The 22090-nt window shown below is 49.1% G+C and overlaps 1 protein-coding gene across 9 annotated transcripts in view; it reads left to right on the forward strand.

Moving 5' to 3' along the window:
* LOC144144358 (pleckstrin homology domain-containing family G member 5-like) overlaps positions 1–22090 on the forward strand; it is a 609370-nt gene that overhangs the window by 266100 nt on the left and 321180 nt on the right. For all 9 annotated transcript variants that reach the window (XM_077675777.1, XM_077675773.1, XM_077675771.1 and 6 more), the window contains one exon: positions 15149–15239. In XM_077675777.1, the coding sequence (XP_077531903.1) occupies positions 15149–15239 (91 nt within the window). The remainder of the gene's footprint in view (positions 1–15148; positions 15240–22090) is intronic.

A 22090-nucleotide genomic window follows, 5' to 3' on the forward strand; every position in this document is an offset into this window, starting at 1 on the left:
GAACATACGCGCACGCGTGTTCGAATTAATGAAGCTAACTGCAGCTTCATATATATAAACGGGTTTTTATGGAGACTGCTGCAAATCTTTACCGTTCAGTCACCAAGAGCCCACTAGGCCCACTGCAGGACGAAGGCCTCTCCCATCGACCTCTAACCGCCCCTGTCCCGCGCCGCTCGAGTACATTCTTTGCCTCCGAAATTCCTTATTTCGTCTCTCTATCGAGTAATTGGCCTTCCTATTTTACTCCGAAGCAGTACTCTACCAGCCAAAGAAATTTTCGTGTCCGCGTCAGCAGAAAACGCCACGCTAAATGAAATAAATTACTGGCACCGCCAGGCATTGAGCCTGGACTTGAATGGAGAAATGGAGAGACAGCCCGTCGTCTTACCGACTAAGCTAAGCCCCCACATGGAGATGGGGAGACAGACGGTGTACTCAACGAGCACAGTGGCGAGTCTACCACCTGCGTTCATTCAAAGCGCTCGTGTGAAACGCAAACCGCATGGTGTATGATAACGGCGTTCACGTGGTTTGGATTAACGGCGAACGGAACAGCGTCTGGGGAAAGTGTCAGGGCCTTGGGAGCGACGCATGAAACAAGAGTGAGAGAGAGGCAGTGAGAGAGCCATAGCCGCGCGTACCGCGGCTATGGCTCTCGTTGTCGGAAGAGATAATGAAGGAAGAAAGGAAGGAAGTGAGGAAAGAGAGCCTAGTTTGCTATCCTGCACGTGGGAAGGGAAAATAGGCAAACAAGAGAAAGGAAAGAATGAAGAAAAGTTGGAGCAGACAGCAGGTATGCCCAGCGCTGAAGCACTATACGTTCAAGTTCAGTGATGGACACTGGAGGCTTTCAGTCTGTAGTCTGGTGTTTAAGTTCGTCGCCCGTAGAAAGAGTAAGAGTTCCTTAGTCGCCTTCTGAGTGGATGACAGGAAGGCCAGTGACACAGAATCTTCTCCTCCGAAAATGGCCGCCGAGAGTCCAGGTTCCTCAATGCTGACGACAGCTTCTTTCTTTCAGTATAGTAGCGTGGGCACTCGCATAAAACGTCTCAGGCGTGTCGCACGTTTCGTACTCCTCACTTGCTGCCATTCCTATTAAGTATGAGTAAGCATTTGAGAATTCCAACCCCTACCAGAGACGGCATAGAAGAGCTGCGTCAGACCGTGGGAGGCTTAGTGGAAGGGGACGTTGCAGGTGCGGGTCAAGGGCACCAATGCGTGCACATCTGACTTCTTCTGTAGACCATTGAGAGATTGTTGTTTCCCGGGTAAGTATGCGGAGGGCCGTAGCGGCGTCCGTCGTAGACAATGGAATGAGTACAGTCGTCGCTGTTTGATGCGCCAACCGGGCGGCAGCGTCCGCACTTTTGTCGCCGACAATGCCACAGTGGCTCACTGCAGGGTGATATCATGACCCGCCTGGGCAGCACGGTCGTGCACCATTCTTATTTCTGTCAGGAGCTGTTCGTGAGGTCCCCGGCATAGGGCTGACTGGTTCTGCCGGCGCTGTTATTATACCACGAATGTCACTGTCCAGCCAATTCAACATAGCCAATCCTACAACCTCCACGGCTACAGAACTTACGGCCATCCGTAGCGCGCTTCACACCATCCAGCATAGTTCGTGCCGCAGATGGGCTATCTTCTGTGATTCGAAGCCTGCACTTGAGTTACAATGAAGGAAGTTTAAATTACATGGACGCCGTGACGCGAGGGCCTGGAAGGTATTGAGACTGCTGACCAAGAAGCACGCGAACTCACACATCATGCTCCTTGGGACCACGACTGCCACACTCCCCTCCCTGAAAAATATTGAGAACCTTCCTTCTTTCTAAGCCTAGGAACATGATCCTTCGCGTTTATAATAATCGCAGACTCTGCGCAGGAAACAAACCAGTTCATATATTCACAAATCTAGATGGCCGAAGCCGTTTGGTAGGGAACATCCGACGTTAACTGGAAACTGTAAGTGCCGAAAACATGCACCCTCTTCCACGCAACCTAGCCATGTCCAACGGTATGCTGAGTTGAGAGCAGCTTAAACATTACACATGCCACTTCTGAGGGGAAATGGAACGCAGCTTTGACTGTCTTGTCACCTCACGGTGAGCGTGAGCTGATGGACAGGGCAGGGAACGAGCTGCTGCATGTGGGGCCAGCTGAAACTGATCAACACTGAGCGCCCTCAATCTTCCGCGCCCACATCTTGGGCCACACAAGCGCAGATGGCGTCTGTCTTTCCTGCGCCGCCACGGCAGTTTGCAACCGTTGAAGCTAGTCTTGTTCTCTTGACTAACCTTCGGTGTTTGGAAAGCATTAATGGTAAATGCAACAACTTCGTTCCAAAACGCTACCTGGGTGTCGAGGTTACGCTATCGCGTCGTACATCTTAAGAGCTAAACGTAGATGCCCCTTTAACTCTCTCATCATTACTTTAGATTTATGCATATTTATAGCACCACGACCTTGCTTTCTGTTTTTATTTCCTCAAGCATTTTTGAAGGTGTTCTGCAGTCTCGCTTGCCAAGACTTTGTCGTCTGAAAACCTCAAATGGCTCCAGTATTCTTCGTTTATGCGTAATCCCATGTTTTCCCAGTCAAGTTTCATGAATACTTCCTCCAGACAAGCGGTAAACACTTTTGGCGAGATGGTATCCCCTTGTCGTACTCCCTCACGGATCTGGAATTTGTCGCTTGGCTTGTGATGGATTATCCGGCCCGTACATTCTTCACGGACATCGTCAAGGAGACTTATTGTAGGTATCTTCTATCCCCTCGACTTTCAATGCCCCCAGCACTGCTGCGGTGCTCACTGAATCAAACGCTTTTTCGAAGTCTATAAGTGCCATGTAACCGGGTTTACACTCTAAGAAACCGTGGCAGGTCAGCTTCCCCTCAATGCTCCAGAACGAACATTGTGGGGAGGCCAAACTGAACCACATTCGCGCATTGGTCACGCTGATGTCTAATTTTGGAGCATTATGGGAAGCCAACTTGCAGTGATTTCTTAGAGCGTAGCTCTGAACCACCTGTAACTTTTCGTTTGGGGGTCTCAAAACCGGTGTACGATATTCTCAAAACCGGGGGCTACAGGCGCAATGTGTTCTACATTTACAGGGTACTGAATTTCTCCCGCAAAGCCCTTCCTCCTCTTCCACCGCAAGGTTGCCGCCGTAGTTGACCAATATGACTGGATGTTTTCTGAGCCGTTCTCCACCTCACGTGTTTCTTCGACTCAGCTCTGTGGAGGATAGCGCAATGCCTTTACGTGCGGGGATTGCTTTCAAGGGTCTCCTCGACTGGAGGGCCGAGTGGAGGAGGGATTCAGAACACTTTGAGATAGAACCACTAAATAAGCTACGCTTAAGAGCAACGACACTGATGCACACCGGCAGCCATTTTGGTGCCTATCGCAAAGGTGGCCAGCTTTATCTTGACGGGTGGAATTGGTCCGGGCGCTGCCTGGCAACCATGGCAGCTGTGTTTACTTTTCGAGGATTTCGATTCAGCGTGCCGGTGCGACAGGGTCAGGCTCGGTTATGCTAGCGTAGCTTATTTAGTGGCTCTAGGTTGTGCTAGAGCCACTAAATAAGCTACGCCTTTTGAGTGGCTATAGGTTACGCTAGGCCACGGTATTTCTTTCCCAGCGGGAAGCGAATTGTTTTCCACCTTCCAGCCGATTGAAACAGCCCAGTACAGAGCAGCACGGCATCGCTACTCTGTCTGGGGCTTAAAACTTACTCTCAACGTTTCATACAGTCGCGCTGCGCCCCGAAAATCACGATTCATCGAAGAACGCGCGCACGCGACAACACAAGGGCACCAAAATGTCAGCGCTCATGGGCCTTCCGGAGTAAATAAATGTCACGTGCCGCGGTTCCACCAATGGCCGCTGTCGGCGGCATAGAGTTAACACTACTGGTCGGCGGCATCCAACAACGGTCAGAAAAGAGTGCCGATACTCTGAAACCTGATCTAGTGGCTCTACTTGGTGACGTCTCTCAGCGCCTCATGATGAGGCGCGCCATTGGGGAAAGCTCCGCAGTGGCCGCAATCGGCTTTTCACTCGACCTGCGTTCGGACGGGGCGTGAGAAGCGAGGTCGATGATAAATAACGCGGTCCCGCGACAGCGCCCAGTGGGAAGCTGCGCTGTAAGGCGTACTGCAGCAGCCACGAGCGACGGGTAACGGGGGCTGCTTTCAGCTAAAGGATTGCGACAGGCGGTGCTAACGATGTCGTCCGGAAGGACGCTCTATGTGCAGCCGTGCGGACGGGGAAAATATATGAGTTGACAGGAACGATAAGTTACGGTGGGAAAAAAAGGCTGGTGATACGGTGGCCGAATCAGAGGTGCGATAAGGTGCGTTCTGCACCCATACACAACACGCCGATTTTGTAGAAGTGTGAAGGATGAAGCGCAGTATTGAAGGTGAATCGGTGACATCTACCACCGTTACCTTTCTGCTCGCTCAACCATGCGAATGTCACGACAATACCGAAAGCCAATCTAGCGCGTCTCTCATGGGCACGGTCTTTAATAATGCGGCACTTGCTTTCCACGCTGTCTCCGCTGCAACGAATGTTGCCGCCACAACCTGCGAATGGCGCGAGATTTTTATTATTGGGTAAACATGGTAACAAGGGAAGATCTTCGCGTTTTCTTGCAGTCTCCAGAAGACATTTCCGAGTGTTAGGCTTTTTGCACAGTGCACATGAACCAGCCAGCGAAGACGAACTATCTGTCAAACAGGGAAAAGCGTATCGCCTTGTCGCTGTGTTAAGGGAAATTTTTTTTTGTTTTTTTTTGTATTTTTCTGAATCCCACCGAGACAGCTCGAAAGGTTTCAGTAGACGACAATGCTACTCCCGCGGATTCGGTGTTCTACAAATCGTTCTTGTTTGCTGTCGAGCTACCGGCCCTACCTAGTGCGGGCGGAGCATCCAGAAAACGTACCCGTCAGATTGAAACATGTGAATGTGTTTATACATGGAGCAGCAAAAGAGCGCACGGCGTACAATTAAAACAATGAAATTTTATCGCCAGGTTTACCTGACGACGAAATTCCGCGAATTGCCACCGCAAGGGCACATGTGGCTAGCTAAAATGGTTGGTAAATTTGAGTTGCTGCGTACAACCGGCCAATCTAATCCGATTCGACTACATCAAAGCGTTCATCATGTAGTGCGTTTTATTGGTCAGACGACTCCCATAACCGTGGATACGTTTATCTCCGCCGGTATCATAAAGAATTTTAGTCGCAGCTTCAATAAGCTGCGACGAAAATTAGAAGGCGCAGTTTTAATACAGATGACATGCAGCCGCCGCTTCCCGAAGCCGTTCTAACAACCTCACCCGAATTGGCAGAACTGCAGTGAAGCGACTACTATCTGCTCCATATTGCCTGCTAGCATAAAGATACAATCCTGCAAAGTTTCATGAAGATAATGCACTCGGAAGTATACGAAATCGCTAACAAAAACGGTTATTTTTTCTTTTTTGACGCATCCGTTTGGTCGGTGCCCAGGTCGACACGCGCGTCAAAAAAAGAAAATTATTCCTCCTCCTCCTATTCCAATTCAGTTCACCACCAGGAGTCTAGCGACCACGTACTGCGTTTATCAAAGTGTTACAAGCAGTGTGTCGAACCAAAAAAAATACCAGTTCGGTTACGGTTCTGGTTAAGGCGAAATCATTTCGTTCCGGTTCAGTTCCGGTTCGACAAAATTCACGTACCTAACCGGTTCGACGAGTTGAATTATCACTGAAATGAAAAAAAAAAAAAAACATTTAGTAGTTTAAAACTACAGTCAAATCAAAATGCAAACAAAAATTCAAAATGTTGCTCTTCCCCAAGGGTAGTGGCGCAGTTGCAAAGCAAACTTAAACAATTACGAGATATTAGAAAAAGAGATGAACTGACGACGATTTACCACCTACTTTTTCACCCAGACTTTATGTTGTCCTAGCGACTATTCATAAAGCCACCGCAAAGAGATATGCAGTCGTGGGATATATTTTCTGCCCTTTCCTTTTTTGTTGAAATCGCAATCGTCGCTATGGAATCGCCCATCACGCTAAAATTGAAGCCTTAAATTTAGGCCTGTGTACTGACGCGCTCAAATACCAGCGCTTAATACCAATGGCGCATATTTTTTTATATTTGTAACGAAACAAAAATCCTACAATACGCACATAAATACTACCAATGAATTAGATCATTTGGTCCCCCTGAATAATTTGTTAGCTGTCACCTTATCGAATGTGTTAGCCACACTTTTGTTAAAAGTAAGCTTGCTCTGACCACTGCAATTCCTTTTGCGATAGCTATACCAGATGTGTGCATTACAATCAGTATGTCATCGTACCGCCTGACCCCCGGCCATCGTTCCGTGTGCTACATTGCGGAATCTTATTACAGATTATGCTGTTAGAAAATGAAAGGGAAATTTGGCGCGCGGAGCATGAGATGGGACTTTTTTGGGTAAGCGCTCTTTAATTCATCCACAGCAGTACTCCCCTCCGGAACGAGTAGCAGTAGAAGTAATGTAGCGAGTTGGGTAGTCAGTACAAGCGCACCTTCGAAAAAAAGCAGATCTGAAAGCGACAAAACTGCAGAACAAGCAGAAAAGATGATCGCTGGGCGAATGGGACAGTTTGGGGTACCAGCCTGCCTTTCTGCACGTGTCATCTGCTTTATTAGTGTTTCTGCTTCCAAGACAAGGTCGAGGGCTGCAGTTTCTTGCCAAGGGATTAAGTGCGCACCTTAACAGTTTTCTCTGACATATTTGTTGTTATTTGTATCTGTAAAAAACGGAACTTGTTTACTGTACCGTCCTCAAAAACTGACCACGGAACTCACTTCCTTGGCATTGATGACACGTTTGGTTGTGAAAGGCAGGGCAAAGGAAAGTATAGAGCAATATCCACGTTTTGGTGCTTTTTTTTTTTTACTTATTCGCTGTTACTTACTTTTTGCGTAATATTTTAAAACAACGGGATTCGCCTTTTCTTTTTTGTTGTTTTCCGTGTAAACACAAAGAAAACTGGCGCATGCTATATCTCTGCTCCGAGGCGCAGCTTATGTAGCAGGCCGGCATACTTATTTTAACCAGCTGGTGATATTAAATGTGGATCAAAATCTTGATACGCGGACGTTCTCGATTTCCATGTACTTCAGAAAAACGGTCGTGAGGAAGGGAGATCGAGGCCACTTGTGGTCAGCAGCAAACGGCTTAGCCACTGAGCAGCTCCTGTGGTCACACTTGTCAAGTATTAACAATTTGCAGGTGTCGTACCTTTTTAACAAATTATGAAATGCAAAAAGTTTGCACACATCGGGTGTGGGCTTTCGCTGTTGCGCAGTGGAGCACTCCTGCAGCCTTATTGCTCCAATAAAGGCGCAGCTAGGGGAGGTAAAAGTCGTTTTATATCCCCTGCAAGCTGCCGAGAATGACATTTCGTTTGGTCAGCTTGCACCACGCTCGCGCTTCCACCAGCAACATACCATTGCTACATTGGTGCTCGTTCATTTCCCCTGTTCTTACATAGAGCGTGATAATGTTCAATTGTATGGAGGGGAAAGTGCGCGAGTGGGTACGAAGTTGATGATACGTGAAAGAAAAGAAGGCCTGAATTTCATTGACTGTGCAATATCAACAACGGAAGGTCGAACCGTTTTTGCATGAACCGATAACCGTTATTTCTTTTTTCGGTTCAGTTCCGGTTCGGGTTTAGCGTGCTCAAAAAATAGCGGTTCTGGTTCGGGTTCAGTTCCGGCAAAAATACCGGTTAAGTTCTGGTTTTCGGTTCGGTTCGGCTCCGGTTCGACACCCTGGTTGCAAGAGTGCGTAATTTAAGAACTCTTCGCGTTAATGAAATGAGAACCATCGCAGAACACTATGCTGACAGCTCTTAGGTTAACGTGATTGATTTTAATCAGTAATTGCTGCAACAGGTAGGAACAACGGTATTGTATCTAAACAAATACACTTTGAATTGTTCATGTTTATGAAACGTTGATCGGGCTTGCACATCTTTCGTCGTTACTTTACACCGTAAGCCATCAGCGCGCAACGCTTCTATCGACTACCAAGCGTCCTTCAGAGAAACTTCATCCGCTTTTTGAAATCCCAATTTTTACTCGGGTCGCTGTATATAAAAAAAATGCACTGACGATTACTATACTCCCTGATGCGAAATTTGCGCCCAGCGCTAACTGCAGTCTTCTCAGTCACGGCGCATATCTGCTGCGTCTCAGGAAGAGATTGTGGGATCAGCGAACGCACGGTGGCGCGCGTTACTGGGCTGTTATCTCACAACGCATCGCCGCCGCCGTAGAGCGTGTTTTGCAAATCGTGTTTGAACCTGCCGCGCAAATGTCACGTGGTGCGAATGAGCTGTGCACGGAGGAGTACCGTCTGCGGGGGAGGCAGTGCGAGAGATGACGCCCTAGCAGCGCGTGCCGTCCTCCCAGTTATGCCTTCGCCAGACGCTCCGACGAGCGTCTCGTGTGGGCTCGGCATACTGCCCTCCCTCTCGCACTTTCGCCACACTTTTCTCCACCGTTTTCTTTCTGCCTTCACTCGCTCGGTTACAAAGCGGTCGCCGTCGCCACCGCGAAACCACAGTAGCAGGCGCCAAAGTGCTTGCGCACTAAAACATCGGGTCTCCTATGCCTTAGAACGAAAAAGGTAACGCTCCATTTCTGTTCATCGTGACTAATATGCTAACCTTCCTCTAAAAAAAGAATAACCTTATTTCCTTAGATGGAATTTCGCGTGCCCGTCGAAATGGTGCAACTGGATCGAAAATGAAGTGAGTTCGTTTGTCTTGACTACTTGTTGTGAATGATTAATACCGTATTTGTACGAGTCTAACGCGCACCTTGTCTTTTCCTTCGACACGAAACCCTGCAGCGTCATGGCAGCCTGAGCGATTGACTCAAAGGAAGCAGAGCCATATTTTCACGCAAGCCTTTGCTTGCCCTGACCAACGACGCTTTCCAAAACCTGGACTCCCCAGTGGAATTCATAGATTAGCAGCGAATGAACCAACGGCCTGTAATGTCTACAATTATGAGTGTAAAAACACTTGAAATCTCAAACACCCTCAACGTTCGTCGCTCCAATTTCAATGCCAGCAGGAGCTGAATAAGAAAGTTTATGAATCACTAGAGATTTTTGTTGCAAAGTTGCGTGGGCCAAATAAACTGTCTTCTGCCAGGTACGTGGCGTCATGTCTTCTACATACATCTGCACGGTAGAATCGGCGTCAAATTATTTTTCCGAATTTTTTCTAGGTAAAGTCACTTGCGTATTACAATGGGGTGTGCGTTTGAATCATGCGAATACAATAATATATCCGAGACATGCCTTGGTTCATTCATTTCCGTATTACAACTCGGTCGAAGTAACGCCCCGTAGGAAAATGCCCGTTGTCTTTCAGGTTCGTTTCTCGTACATACAAAGTGTATACAAGGATGGACCTTAATATCTGATCACCGACAACATGCGACTTCAGTGGACGTTAAGCCGTCTCATCAGCCAACTCGAAATTGGCCGTGCGAGCTCGCAGCCAGGGTCAGAATAACAGAAAGGAAGTGAGCGTCTGGAGGGTTCGTAATAGCCGTTTGCACGACTGGAAAGATACGATAAAGCCAAAGGGCTTCTCTCGGCGGCGGTTTTCTGTGACGCCCATTTCATTTGCAAAGCCGGACGTGTACTGGTGCCCCCAGAATGCAAACGAAAGAGTGGCAAGGTGGAGGCAAAAGAAGACGCAAGCGAGGATAAGCGCGCCGCCGTGTTCCCGGGCGGCAATTACAGCTCCGTTTCTCACGCTGGCCCCTGAATTCGCCTTCAGAAGGAAGCGAGGAGGAGCGCTGGGCGTAGCGCTTTTTTCTCTTCACCGCCCTTTCTCTGTCGACGCAGAAGCGAACGGCGGCGACTGTTTCTCTTTGGGGCGGGGACTCAGCCGGACTCGCAGTGCCGCAGAACAGAAAAGTGGACTCCCGGGAGAAGCACGAAGAGCAAACAAGGAGCGAGCGACACGGCGCTGATGACCCGTGCCGCCTCCGTTTGAATGTCGGCACGGAGGCGGAAACGGATATTAGAACTGCGCTGCTCCTCCAGTTGGGTGCAGTACGGGTACATGCACTCCCGTACCAAAGGCCAAGGTTCGTTCAGTGAGCAGTACGATATGCCTATAGTCTGTTAGGCTAACGACAACGACACGATCGGGGTAACGGGATCGCGAGGCTTTAGTTTGCTTTGCGCGCACAGAGTTCTTCTCTGCGCAGGGGCAAAGTGCTGCCTCGCGAAAACTGCGCAGTTTCTTTGATGCGCGTTTTTGGTAACGCGCTGCCCTTGTACTAGCGGTTTGCAGTGAAGGCACGCATGCGCTGAAGCCCTTCTTACGCCTCTGCCTCCGTGCTGTATGTTGTGTGCAGAAATTCTCCCGTATACACTTGCACTCAGTGACCTGCATTGAAGCGTTTTCCAAGTGTGGCGCATCGCCGAAATCTGACCAATGCGCTCGCAAGTTTACGTGCTCAAGGGGACGGTGATGTAAATTTGTCGCACCATCAGTTGCGGCAGCATTCCGCAGTTGTATTCGTGTTATCCCTTACTACATCACGTACCTCAGGTAGATGGACTTACTCTCTCGATTGGCTGGTGTCTGCGAAAGGCGCCACAAAACGCTCACACCTGCATCAGCGACACTCGACGGACACGGAATTCTCATTGGCTAAGGCGCGCTCCATAGCGTATGGGTGTAAAATAAAGCGCGAAGAAAAGCGCGTCTATCAGGAAGTGCCCATCGATCGTGACGCGTTCCACAGCGTGTGCATCAGAAATAGAACACAACACGTGGCCACCAATGTAGCATGTATACGAAGAGAGCACGCTTTCACCGCATTTGGCCTTCAGCTTGTATGGAGGCAGCGTCGCGGCTGCAGCAGGGATAGCGATTCTGGAACAAGCAACTGCAGCGAGTTTGATGTCGATGTTGTAGGCTTAGCGTCGGTGTACGCATAGGACTTGTCGAGGAGCTTAACCAAGGGAAGCGCTTTCGCGTTCTCATCTCATAGCGATTTGCTCAGGCATCTTCTGCGATTTTTTTCTCTCGAACCACAAAGGAAGAGAAAGCGGCAGTGGGAACCATCGCACCGGATTCACAAGCTACTCCAATGGCGTCACAGGGATATGTATTTGTGCCTAAGCTTATGGGAGACACGCACCGGCGGAATCTGTGGGTGGTGGTGGCTGTCCTGGTGAGGCTTCACCGACTCTTTCCAGCACACCCTCGCAGACGCTACCAGCTTCTCAGCAATGTTAAACCAGGCCTAGAATGACTGCATTGCTGATTTAGTGCAGCAGCAGCAACACCACTATGCTCACCAGAACGGCGCGCAATGAAAGTACGCGCACTTGCAGTACTGGGTGCCTCGCTCTGAGACCGCACTTTTAAAGCGGCAGAAATCCTCTAAAGTTGCATGAAGCACCAGGTTGGGAAAAAGGCCAGCTTTACACTTTCTTCACAGCTTTTATATTTTTTAATGAAAAGATACGAGTTACTAATTACCGCATTATACTTTTCTGGTTCGTGACCGTATATATGTAAGGGATTTGAAACTTGCGAATATTTGAAAGCAGAGTCCGTGTAAAATAATTGAATTTATTCTTGACGAATCACCCCCAACTGTCGGCAAGAACCTGCACTTGTGCACGGTACATTCGTGAAAGCACGAGTACTACTGCTTAGTTTATTCAGTAATGTCCAATCCAGCTCTTAGTTTTTAGCTCTTTTAGCACTGATTTAAGGCTACAGTGCACATGCCGGCACTGGCGATCTAGTCAAGGCACCGCAGGTTTCGAGGCGAAAGTCAGAACCACTGGGCCATAACTCATCTGCTTAATTGAATTTGGGGGCTTCTGTGCCCAAGCTTAATGCTGTTATCAAGTTCAGGAGGCGCAGAAATAATTAATCGCGGTCCGCATAATCTGCCCAAACATAAACTAGCAACGGTAAAAGTACGGGCCGTAGCTGGCTATATCTCAGTGTTCTAGCTTGCTGGCTTGCTCAGCCGAGCTGGCCATCGTCGCCCTTTATGCACTCGACGTATTTTGCAGAGAAAGGACGACCGTCATATATTTTTCTTTGGCGCATTTGCGCGCTTCCAAGTTCGCGCGACGCTGCCAGACCAGTAGTACTGTTTCCTCCCAAATTCCGTGTCCCCTGCAGCTTTCAAAAAACAGGGAAGAGTTGCCTGTCAGTGTTTTGGTCGGGCAAAATTAAGCTAAATATTTTTTTATCTGGCATTGCTTTGAGATGACAGTTTGTTTTCTCTTGTTTACATTTACAACTGAAAGGCGCGCTGTTTTGCGTCGTATGTTTTGGAAGCAAAAAAGGGAGAAAACGGTGGAAAAGTTGTGGGTTCGGTACTTAGTCGGGACGTTTTTCTCCACGAAAGTTGATGCCTTAGCGACTACGCGACGTCTGCAGGATATCTGCGCAGTGCGCGTTGCTGCAGACGCTGCCGCCCGCGGGGATGCCGTGGCATGAGCGGGAAAAATAAGTAGACCTTGACAAAACGTTTGGTGCGAGAAAGTTCGCTTTCGCACGACATATTGTGGTTCGCGCTGACAATCCGCCTGTAATTTTTTAAAATCAACTTTTAAGAACAATAGCGCCGAAAACCCTCGTTTCGAAGTTCACTGAAATTATGTAGCTTTCTTCACACTTCATTCCTCCGTACTGCCGACACATGTTTATTCCAACGCCCCACCCCTCTATGGGCATCTTTCTTTCTTTTTTTTTTTTTTTTTGCCTTGGGGCTTCTGACTGGCCCAGAGTTGGCTTTGGTCTCTCCGGGTGCGTAAAAAGAAGAGCGCAAAAAAGATTACGTTCAGCGTTGTTCATGGGCCCCGAATAGACGAGACGCGGTGCTAAGTGCAAAAAAAAATAATAATAAATGTTGTACTGAAGCGAGACCGGCGTGATTACGTCGTCGGGAAAGTGGCCGAAGGAAGCGGCGCGGTTGATCCGGCGGGTTGACCGGAAACCTGTCTCCGCGGTCAGGACCAACGTCGTCGTTCCGAGGCGGCCGGGCGTTCCCACGGGAATCATCGGCCCCTCTCTCGGGGAGGCTGCTGGCCGTTCTACCGCCCAGAGTACGTGCGGTGTGGCTCCCGTGGCCAGTTGCTTTATGGTCGCTGTCCCCGCCGTGGTGGCTGTGATTGCCTGGCAGTCAAGTGTGTTCAGGGATCGAAAAAGGAGGAAGGAAGAGAGCAAATGAATTCGTTGGTGAAGGTATCGGAAACCGTCGACTTTATCTCCGTGTTCGTTGGTGAAGGTATCGGAAACCGTCGACTTTATCTCCGTGTTGTCAACAAGAAGCGACTCTGTGCGATAAGAAAATACCGGAAATACTTGAGAAGTCAGAAACCGTAACGCCAGCCTTTTAACCCTTCAGCGTCGAGGAAGCGGAAGTCTCCGCAGCACTGTGTGATTCCTTTGATGTGCAATTAAGCCGCGTTGTGTGCCAGTGTATGCGCACGTGGTGCTTGCTACAGACGAACGCACTGCCATGTTCGCTACATACTGCACCATATTCACCCGACTTTATATCCGTCACCGCATTGCCCTGCATGGAAAAGGCAACGTCCATCTCATACGGGCATGCCCTGAAGAACCCTTACCCTTAATCCCCTCAGTCGAGCTGTGGGAGGAGGCGCTGGGCAGCGCAGACTTGCATACTCAGAAGAGTCTCGCGGAACACTGCCATGGTCAGCGGAAGACTACGGCTTGCGGTCACTCAACGCACTTAAACAAACTCTTAAAATAAAGAAGTCTCTCTCTCTCTCTCTCTCTCTCTCTCTCCGGCCCGTCGTCGTCATAATCTTCTTCTTCTTCTTCTTCTTCTTCTTCCTCATCCGCCGCTTTCGCTAACGGATATTACGCGCTCCTTTTAGAGACAGTGGCGGGATATTATTCACTATCCGGACGAGTGCCAGGAGCGGGAGGACGAGGTGGATTGCGCTGCATGTCTCATTCCTGACGAACACATCCGGTGGCGTACTCAAGGCCACTGATATGTTCCCACAAAATGCTGTTGAAATTCCACAAGATGCTGTTGAAATTCCCACAAGATGCTGTTGAAAACATGCAAATAACAGAACCGATTCTATTTGGTGAAGCATGAACAATTGAATTTTAGTCCGATGGGTGAAAAATAAGCATACGTATGTCACAGCTTATCTGCCAAATAAGCCGCGCATACGTCACACTCTTCAGAAGGACCGCCTAAATAGCTAAAGAGCCTCCCGTATAAGCATATGAGTAGCTTGTTTGGCAAAGCGGTTGCACTTGTACGCCCATCTTTCACCCATAGGGCTAAAATTTAGTTGTTCGCGCTTCACCCAGCTGGGCTGGTTTCTTGTTAAAGCGAAGTTTCCTGTGCCTCGCGTGCGCCGTAGATCATGGAACCAATATTCCCTGCACGAAAGCCGACTTTACACGCACACACACGCCCACATGATGATAATGATCAAACGCGAAGATTGTCAACGAAAAAGCGCTTCTCGGGGTCCTAATCAAACCTGGGTTCCCCGCGTTATGAAGCCGAGGTCGATCCAACCGCGCCATGTTGACACTGTTCCAGCAGTTTGGATTTTGGACTTTGACTCAAGTTGCACGGGAGAAAGCTTCGCGTTTTAACCATCTTTTTTTTTTTAAGAAGGGGGCTTGGATTGTTTTGAGTTTATCGCTGTTTTTTAATAGAGTTTCACGTAAAGTTGCCAAAGCCAATTAACCAAACACAAATCTCTACTTAAGTACACTCTCCAATATTCGTTTTTCTGTTGCCAGTCAAGCTTGCGCGGCTTCGACGTGTGCTGTCACCGCTGCGATCAGCCATTCTGCCATGCTCTGAAGAAAAAATAAAATGAATAAAACGTTCGACAGTTTAGGTAGATCACTGTATCCCGAATACATATATTTTTTAAGGTTACTAATTTGCCTCTTGTTCTCTCTGTCATCCTGTTCAGTGCCCTTAACCGTGATTGTGTTCTTGTTTGAGCCGGCATAAATATGCGGGCACACTTCGGGGAGCTGAAGCGTTCCCCCCTGCTTCTTGTTCCTCGCAGGACCTGACGAGTGCCCCGCTGGGACGCCGCTCGCGCAACGGCAGTGCGTACACTCTCTACGAGGACGAGCTCGGTGGCCCCGTCTTCCCTGGTGAGCGTGCTTCGAACCTACAGACACGCTGTGTGGTTACGACACACACATTGTTAGAACGTATACCCACCCCCGGAATGGGTGTGGAGAGGAGGCGCTCCACAGGTAGCGCACTCCGTTCAGGAGAAGCCCGCGGTTGGCATCATAGCTTTCAGCGTAATTTTTCCCTCTAATTCTTTTTGAAATTAACAGCGGCTTGGCAGCGTTTCCTGTCACTATTGCAATTCATGCTGCTGGCTTTCATAGAGAGGCCGACGTGTGCATATCGTGGTGTGTTCACTTGAGAAAAGGAGAAATGAAAGCGGGAAGTTTACTTTAAACAATAGGGAAAGCAACGCCTCCCGCAAAGGTCGGCCATACTGGAAGGAATAATTTGCGCAAGTATTTCAGCTTATCGCGAGTAAAAAGATGAGCCCGAGGCCGTTCCCTATGTTGGTATGCGACCGATGCGGCGATGAATAGACCACGCCATGGCACACTGTCTGGATGATTTGACGGTGCGGCTAACCACAGATACCAAAGGACGTTGGCGATTACGTATTCTTCAAACCTGACGTAGCCCACACCGCAACAGTGGGGCCATGCCCTTTTCCTCTGCCTGCAGAAGTACAACACGCACGAAGAGCCGTAGAAAAGCGAATGGAGAGAGAGGGAAGCAAACCAAAGTTAGGCCTGGCAAGTTATCCTTGGTTGATAACCTTGGTTGGTGACAAAAAAGGAAGGCAGCTTCAATAGCCTCGAGGAGGAAACAAGAGTCTGCAGTCCCGGTCACCCTCCGGTGATTATTGGTGACGGTTGGGGCCATTTTCCTAAAATCGTCTATTCCAGTGGTTGACGAGTTTTACCGAAAACCGGTCCTTCTGTTAGCCGCGAATAGTGAGCATCGGCACAGAACGGACCCCGTGCTTTAATCACGGCCTTCACAGCCGTTCGCCTCCGCCCCGCGGGGAGAGTAGGCTCTCCAGTTGGGCCCGACCGGGAGAGGCCGATCCGCGCGTGGTTCGCTTTAACGCCCCGACCATCTCCGCTTTGACCCAGCCTCGTTAACGGTCGAGTGGAGAACTCCACAGTTCTTTTCAAGACGATAGTCTTTCTTGGGCTACTTAAACCCAGAAATTTTGGTCTGTCTGTCTGTATGTCCGTCTGTCTGTTTGTAACTCGATTCAGCCACCCGGCCAAAGTAAAATGCTTACTGAGCAATAGTCTTACATACTCACAGCCAAATGTAAACGTATAAGCCCGGTTTATGTGTTCATATTTGTCAACTTTGTTGAACAAGAACATGACATTACGCAAATATAAAACAAAAAATTAGTACACAAGGAATATTTGCAGTGTTCCTTTATTCAAAAATTCTTGGATGCGTGGTTTTTCGATAGCAAATGATATTCTACCTCTACTGCAGAAAACCGCCGCCTGCTGTTCTGTTGCCCGCATCACCTTCTGGCGGCATATGAGAACTCACGCGGCAACAGAAAAGAAAGGTTCCACTAGCTAGGTTTCACGTTCTGCTTGGAACGCACGTGGAGCACGGCAACGCGGTTATATAAACCTTGAAGTCGGCCGCCTCGATTCACGCGCGTCTCCGCAGTACTGCAGCGCTGGCATCGAGGAACCCCGCCTGTATAGCAGTGGAACGCGTTGAATTCAAATCGCCTTGAGAAAACCTTTCATGTGTTTACCTTGGGATGAGCGCAACGGAACAGAAACAGCATGAGAGGTGAGCGGGAAAGCAAAGGGGGGCATTTCCTTGGCAAATGTGTACAAAGTCTATCGTCTTTTGACGACATTTGCAACGAAAGGAGCAGATACGCGGCAAATTTTTTGTTTGCTTGTTTAAATGGGAGGAATAAGCGTTTTTTTTTCCTCCTCCTTTGTTTAGAAGCGCAGTGTACGTCATAATTTACCGGAAAGTCCTCGCGGTTGCAATATAACTGCGCGTCGTTGGTTACAGTAACGCGTGTAGCTTATTTCCCTGCACTCATGTGCGAGCGAATCTCCGCCGGTCGGTACTCGGGGAATATTGCGTCATGCTCCGCGCAACAATGCGTTGTCCCCAGTTGCACTTGAGCGCGACCCTGACCTTGTGATAAGTGAGGCGCGGGCGAGAATTCCGGCACTCCTGCGTGCGCACTACGAGGGAGAGAAAGAGAAAGGGCTTTCGTGAAAACTGAGGAGGTCAGCCGCACTACCGGTAGGGCTTGCTACTCAAGCTGGGAGTGAATACAGTAAGATGAAAGAGCGAAAGTACAGAAAAAGGGGGCGGAGTAAGAGTAATACATCATGATATACATAGGGATGATAAGGATGGCGATATACACGATGATAAGCATATGATAAATATCGCTACACAAATCATGATGTAATTGTCCACATAAAGCCATGGGGAGATATACACTAATTTAAAATGTAAATGTCCAGTGGGTTCAGAGGACCTCTTCCAGCCACGAGTACTCGAAGAAAGCAAAAGAGAGTTCTTGTTTACAGCACCGCCTCGGAACGATTGCACCAGGGTCGAGGAAGCGGGAAAATTCTAGCGCACTTCTACGTGGTAATCGCACATGTGCCTTCGGCGCTGTTGCCCGTTGACTAGCATATCGTGGGCAGTGGCGTAAGATGTGTAAGACAAAGGAATGCTCAATGCAACCGGTCTTCTTCAAAACCTATGAAGACCGGTCGAATAGGTTGGTCAGATCGATGCGCCGCCCTGAGCGTGTTTTGTTTACCACAGCTAATTGTCGTAATTCCGCGCGTTTTTTTTTTTTTTTTTTTACATTGCCTACGAAAGATCACATGGACGCGAATAAGTCACTGTCCTAGTCTCGTAGAGCTAGGCTAGGAACGCTGCCGGCAAAGGTGAACATAATGTCGGCCCAAAAATGAACACCGATAAAAACAAGCAAACAAAAATTACCCGGCCACTTCTCGGCAGTGTTCTCAGGCGGGTGAGCAAGCTCGGCCTTCCTGGCCACCGCGTATTGTGTCGTACTGCGTGCCAGGCCGCCTTCATACTGAGGAGCATAATGAAAATGTGCACGTGTGGCGGCCATTTCTCCGGTCAAGACAAGAAAAAGACCTTTTTTGTACGCGACGTAGGTGCACACGAAAGAGATAATCGAAGTCCGAGGCCCGCTACTACAATCTGCCTCGGTAGACCAAGTGCGATTCCGCTCGCAGCAGAAAGGCAGACGGCTGTCAGCGCCGATTGAAAGCCCGGTCTTCGCTGGGTACGTGGTTCTGCCACTTGCAGTTCATGCCCTGTCGCGCGGTACGAGCTCACTGGGGGAGTCCCCGAACGGAAAGTCACTCAGCAGTTCAGCTGGATATTAATAACCGAATCTGCTAATCATCGTCTGTCGCAGGGCACTAAAATAACAAAAACTCAAAATTAAAAGAAACTAAAAATGGAAGAAGAAAGTTAAGAAAACCTCGCAATATTTCAAAAATTTCCCCGCATTTCCCCGAGGGGAAGAATGTGAAAGTGCGAATGCACGAGTTGAATTTGCGCGGTTCGGTAATGTTCGCGAAAGAGAGATCACACACACACACACAACTACAAAGAAAGAAAGATGCATTTATTCACAGACACCTATTTGTGTTGTCGTTGTACTTGATTGCTAGAGCGGATCTCAGCTTTGAAATTTCGTGTCAGTACTCCTTTAAGCGGGTGCATTAGCCCTTCTCACGCCCGATTCCTGGCCAATCCCCCACGTGGGTATGTGCCATGCACAGACACCTATTTGTGTTGTCGTTGTACTTGATTGCTAGAGCGGATCTCAGCTTTGAAATTTCGTGTCAGTACTCCTTTAAGCGGGTGCATTAGCCCTTCTCACGCCCGATTCCTGGCCAATCCCCCACGTGGGTATGTGCCATGTCAGCGGCCAGGCAGCGCGCGCCCATCTCCCCCCGTTGCCAAGGAAGACGAGGAGATTCCTGGCCAATCCCCCACGTGGGTATGTGCCATGTCAGCGGCCAGGCAGCGCGCGCCCATCTCCCCCCGTTGCCAAGGAAGACGAGGAGCGCGCGCACCCGCAGCTGTTGCTATGTGGACGGACGGCGGTCGCCGGAATTCAGGGTCGCTTATAAAGTGCATTCGCACTTAATAACTGAAAGCAAACGATATTGTGAAACAGAGAAGCGACATAATCATGGTTGCGTATTAATAGACAGTTCTAGCAATTTCTGTAGCTCGTATACAGGAGGGGAACCGAAGTACCCACACATGCGATCTCTCCCGGTTGGTTCAGATCGGTCTGTACTCGGGCACACTCTGCCGTGACTGATCCGCCGAGTGATTCTTCCCCGCGGTTTTTTTAGACATCCTTTTACCGTATACCGAGACGGGCAGCTGGACGAGTTGGTTTAAGTTCATGTTTACAAGACGCAACAAGACACTGACGGAAATGCGGCGCCCTGTTTGTGTATGCCTCCGTCTTTTCGTCCGTGTTATTTTGCGCCTTGTAGGCATTAGCTTTTATAGTACGCACGTTCTTAAGAAGAATGCATGCCCAGCTTGGAACCCACCCTCTTGAAGATATCTCTGCGACTCACTCACTCACTCACTCACTCACTCACTCACTCACTCACTCACTCACTCACTCACTCACTCACTCACTCCCAATCAATCAATCAATCAATCAATCAATCAATCAATCAATCAATCAATCAATCAATCAATCAATCAATCAATCAATCAATCAATCAATCAATCAGTGTCGCAGTTAAAATTGTAATCAAGTTGGTTTGTTTCGATGACATAACGCAGCGGAGCGGATTTTGACGCCCAGAACATTCGAAGCCCGTTCCTGCACGTGCACGTCACCGGTTCCTGACGCGCACGTCTCGTGCCTAGCATGAGCGGGCAGATGAAGTGACGTCCACATTACTTCTCCGCTAAGTTTGTCTAGCGCTAATCCCGTTACTTCCATTTAATTGCGGTAGGACAAAAGGCGCGTGCGTTTCGAGTCTTCCACAACAGCCGGTATGCCGTGGAAAGCCCCATGACTGATAATGAGTTCCTGCCTAGAAAGAACGCTGATTATAGGCGCTGGAGCGAAAAGTAATCTGCCTAGGCACGCTCTAGAGGCGTGTTTGGTTAGGCTTAAAGAGCCAACGACTCTTGAAGCTTTAAGCTGCTGTGGTTCTCGGCCTTGGCGGCTGTTTTTGTGGTGGAGGCGAAAAGTCAAAGCGCGGCCGCCTGTACTTGATTTCGGAGGAGTGGGAAGAACCCCATGGGGGACTGACTTCACCCACAGCACGCCCTATAGCCCACCTCAGTTCTCGGCGCGGAAAGCCGCGGTTCGAAAGCGAGCCATCTAATCAGAAGTGGCGCTCCTGAATGTGTCGGGTGCAGGGAAACTTAAACGAGCAATGTAATCAATGGTTGGATCTCGAAAATTTTAATACTTTTAAAGCGAAGCTTTCGTGTTATCACTGATGGCGTCTGCAACGCGAGAACTCCCTGCAGAAAAGCCAACTTTCTCCGACGATGATGATGAATGATCGTGGGGGAAGTGAAAGAAGAAAAAAAACGCTTCAGTGGCCGGAATCGAACCTGGATCACTCGCGTTATAAAGCCGGCGTCTGTCCGACTGCTCCATTTCGACATGGTCAAAACTCAGGCGACAACCACAGAATCAGTCACGAGAAAGCCTCGCCTTCAACCATCGTCGTCGTTAAGCGGAGGAGTGCATGATTGTTTTAAATGTTTGGGAGAGTAAATTTAAGTCGCTTCTACTGCACCTTTTACTCCAAACGTGTTTATTTTTTTATGGCAAAAGTTTGCCAAATTCCTCGATTCCTCCTCTTGAACTTCGGCAGTCGCTATTCCTGCGGATTATTGTGTTTGCATACACCTCAATCCCTCATGCAAAAGTATTAGCCACTTAAGTGAATGAAAGAATTAGTTTTGAATTTCTCGTGCAATGTCGGGGTAAGGGGCGCATCGGTAACCTCAATTACATATACAGGTAAACAAATAAATTCCCATAACAGAGGCCTGAATGCAAGGCATTTCAATACAAGCAAGAAACGCCGACTGGAAAACGTGTCCGCCATTGTGAAGTTGTTTAATGTTTGCGCTGCCTCCAAATGAGCCTATTGTGAGGTTTCACTGAAGGGACTCGAGCGCGAGTGCCAGTTGAAAAAAGTCGGTGTCGATCATAGAACTGGCGGCGCACGTGGCCGTGTGGAGACCTGCGCTGAATTCAGGGAACTCGCTTCCTGGAATATCGAGGGGCATTCCGAAGAACGCACAGTGGAACGCGTGATGGATTCGCTTTTCCGGGAAGAGGAAGATGAAGCACTCCCTCCGACTCAGTGATGCTGGAAGAAATTTAATATGCCGCGTTTGGCTTCGTGCGTCGTCGTGACAACTGAGGCCCGCCGTAAATCTTGCTTACCCAAATAAGGTCGAGGAGAAAGAAAAACAGAATTCCGAAACGCTGACTTCATTCAGCGCGATGAAACTGCGCCGCGCGTGTGTCGGGTTCTGCGCGCCACTCCTGCCCCGATGTGTTAGGCATCCTCGTGGCGGCTCGTGCGTGGCACATGGACACGCGTCTGGTTGCGAGGCGGGCCCGGCAGGCGTCAACTGACCTCTGCCCTCGTCACTTAGGTGAGATAGCGCCTTATCGGGGCCGTGTTTATCCTCGTCACACGTGGCTTTCTCAGTACCCTTCCACCACCGATACGAAGTAAATGTAGGCGGAATGGTGGGGCGTACGCCATCGTGGGATAAAAATCGTCCTATCGGGCTGTTCTGGGAAGCTTAGATAAAAATAGAAAAAAGAAGACAGGGGCAGTAGATAAGACGCACCTGATGTCTCGCTAGAGCAAGCATGGCTCTCCTT

This window comes from Haemaphysalis longicornis, unplaced genomic scaffold (genome assembly GCF_048455015.1).
Source record: "Haemaphysalis longicornis isolate Haplotype H1 unplaced genomic scaffold, Haemaphysalis longicornis Haplotype H1 scaffold_7, whole genome shotgun sequence".
NCBI classification, from domain to species: domain Eukaryota; kingdom Metazoa; phylum Arthropoda; class Arachnida; order Ixodida; family Ixodidae; genus Haemaphysalis; species Haemaphysalis longicornis.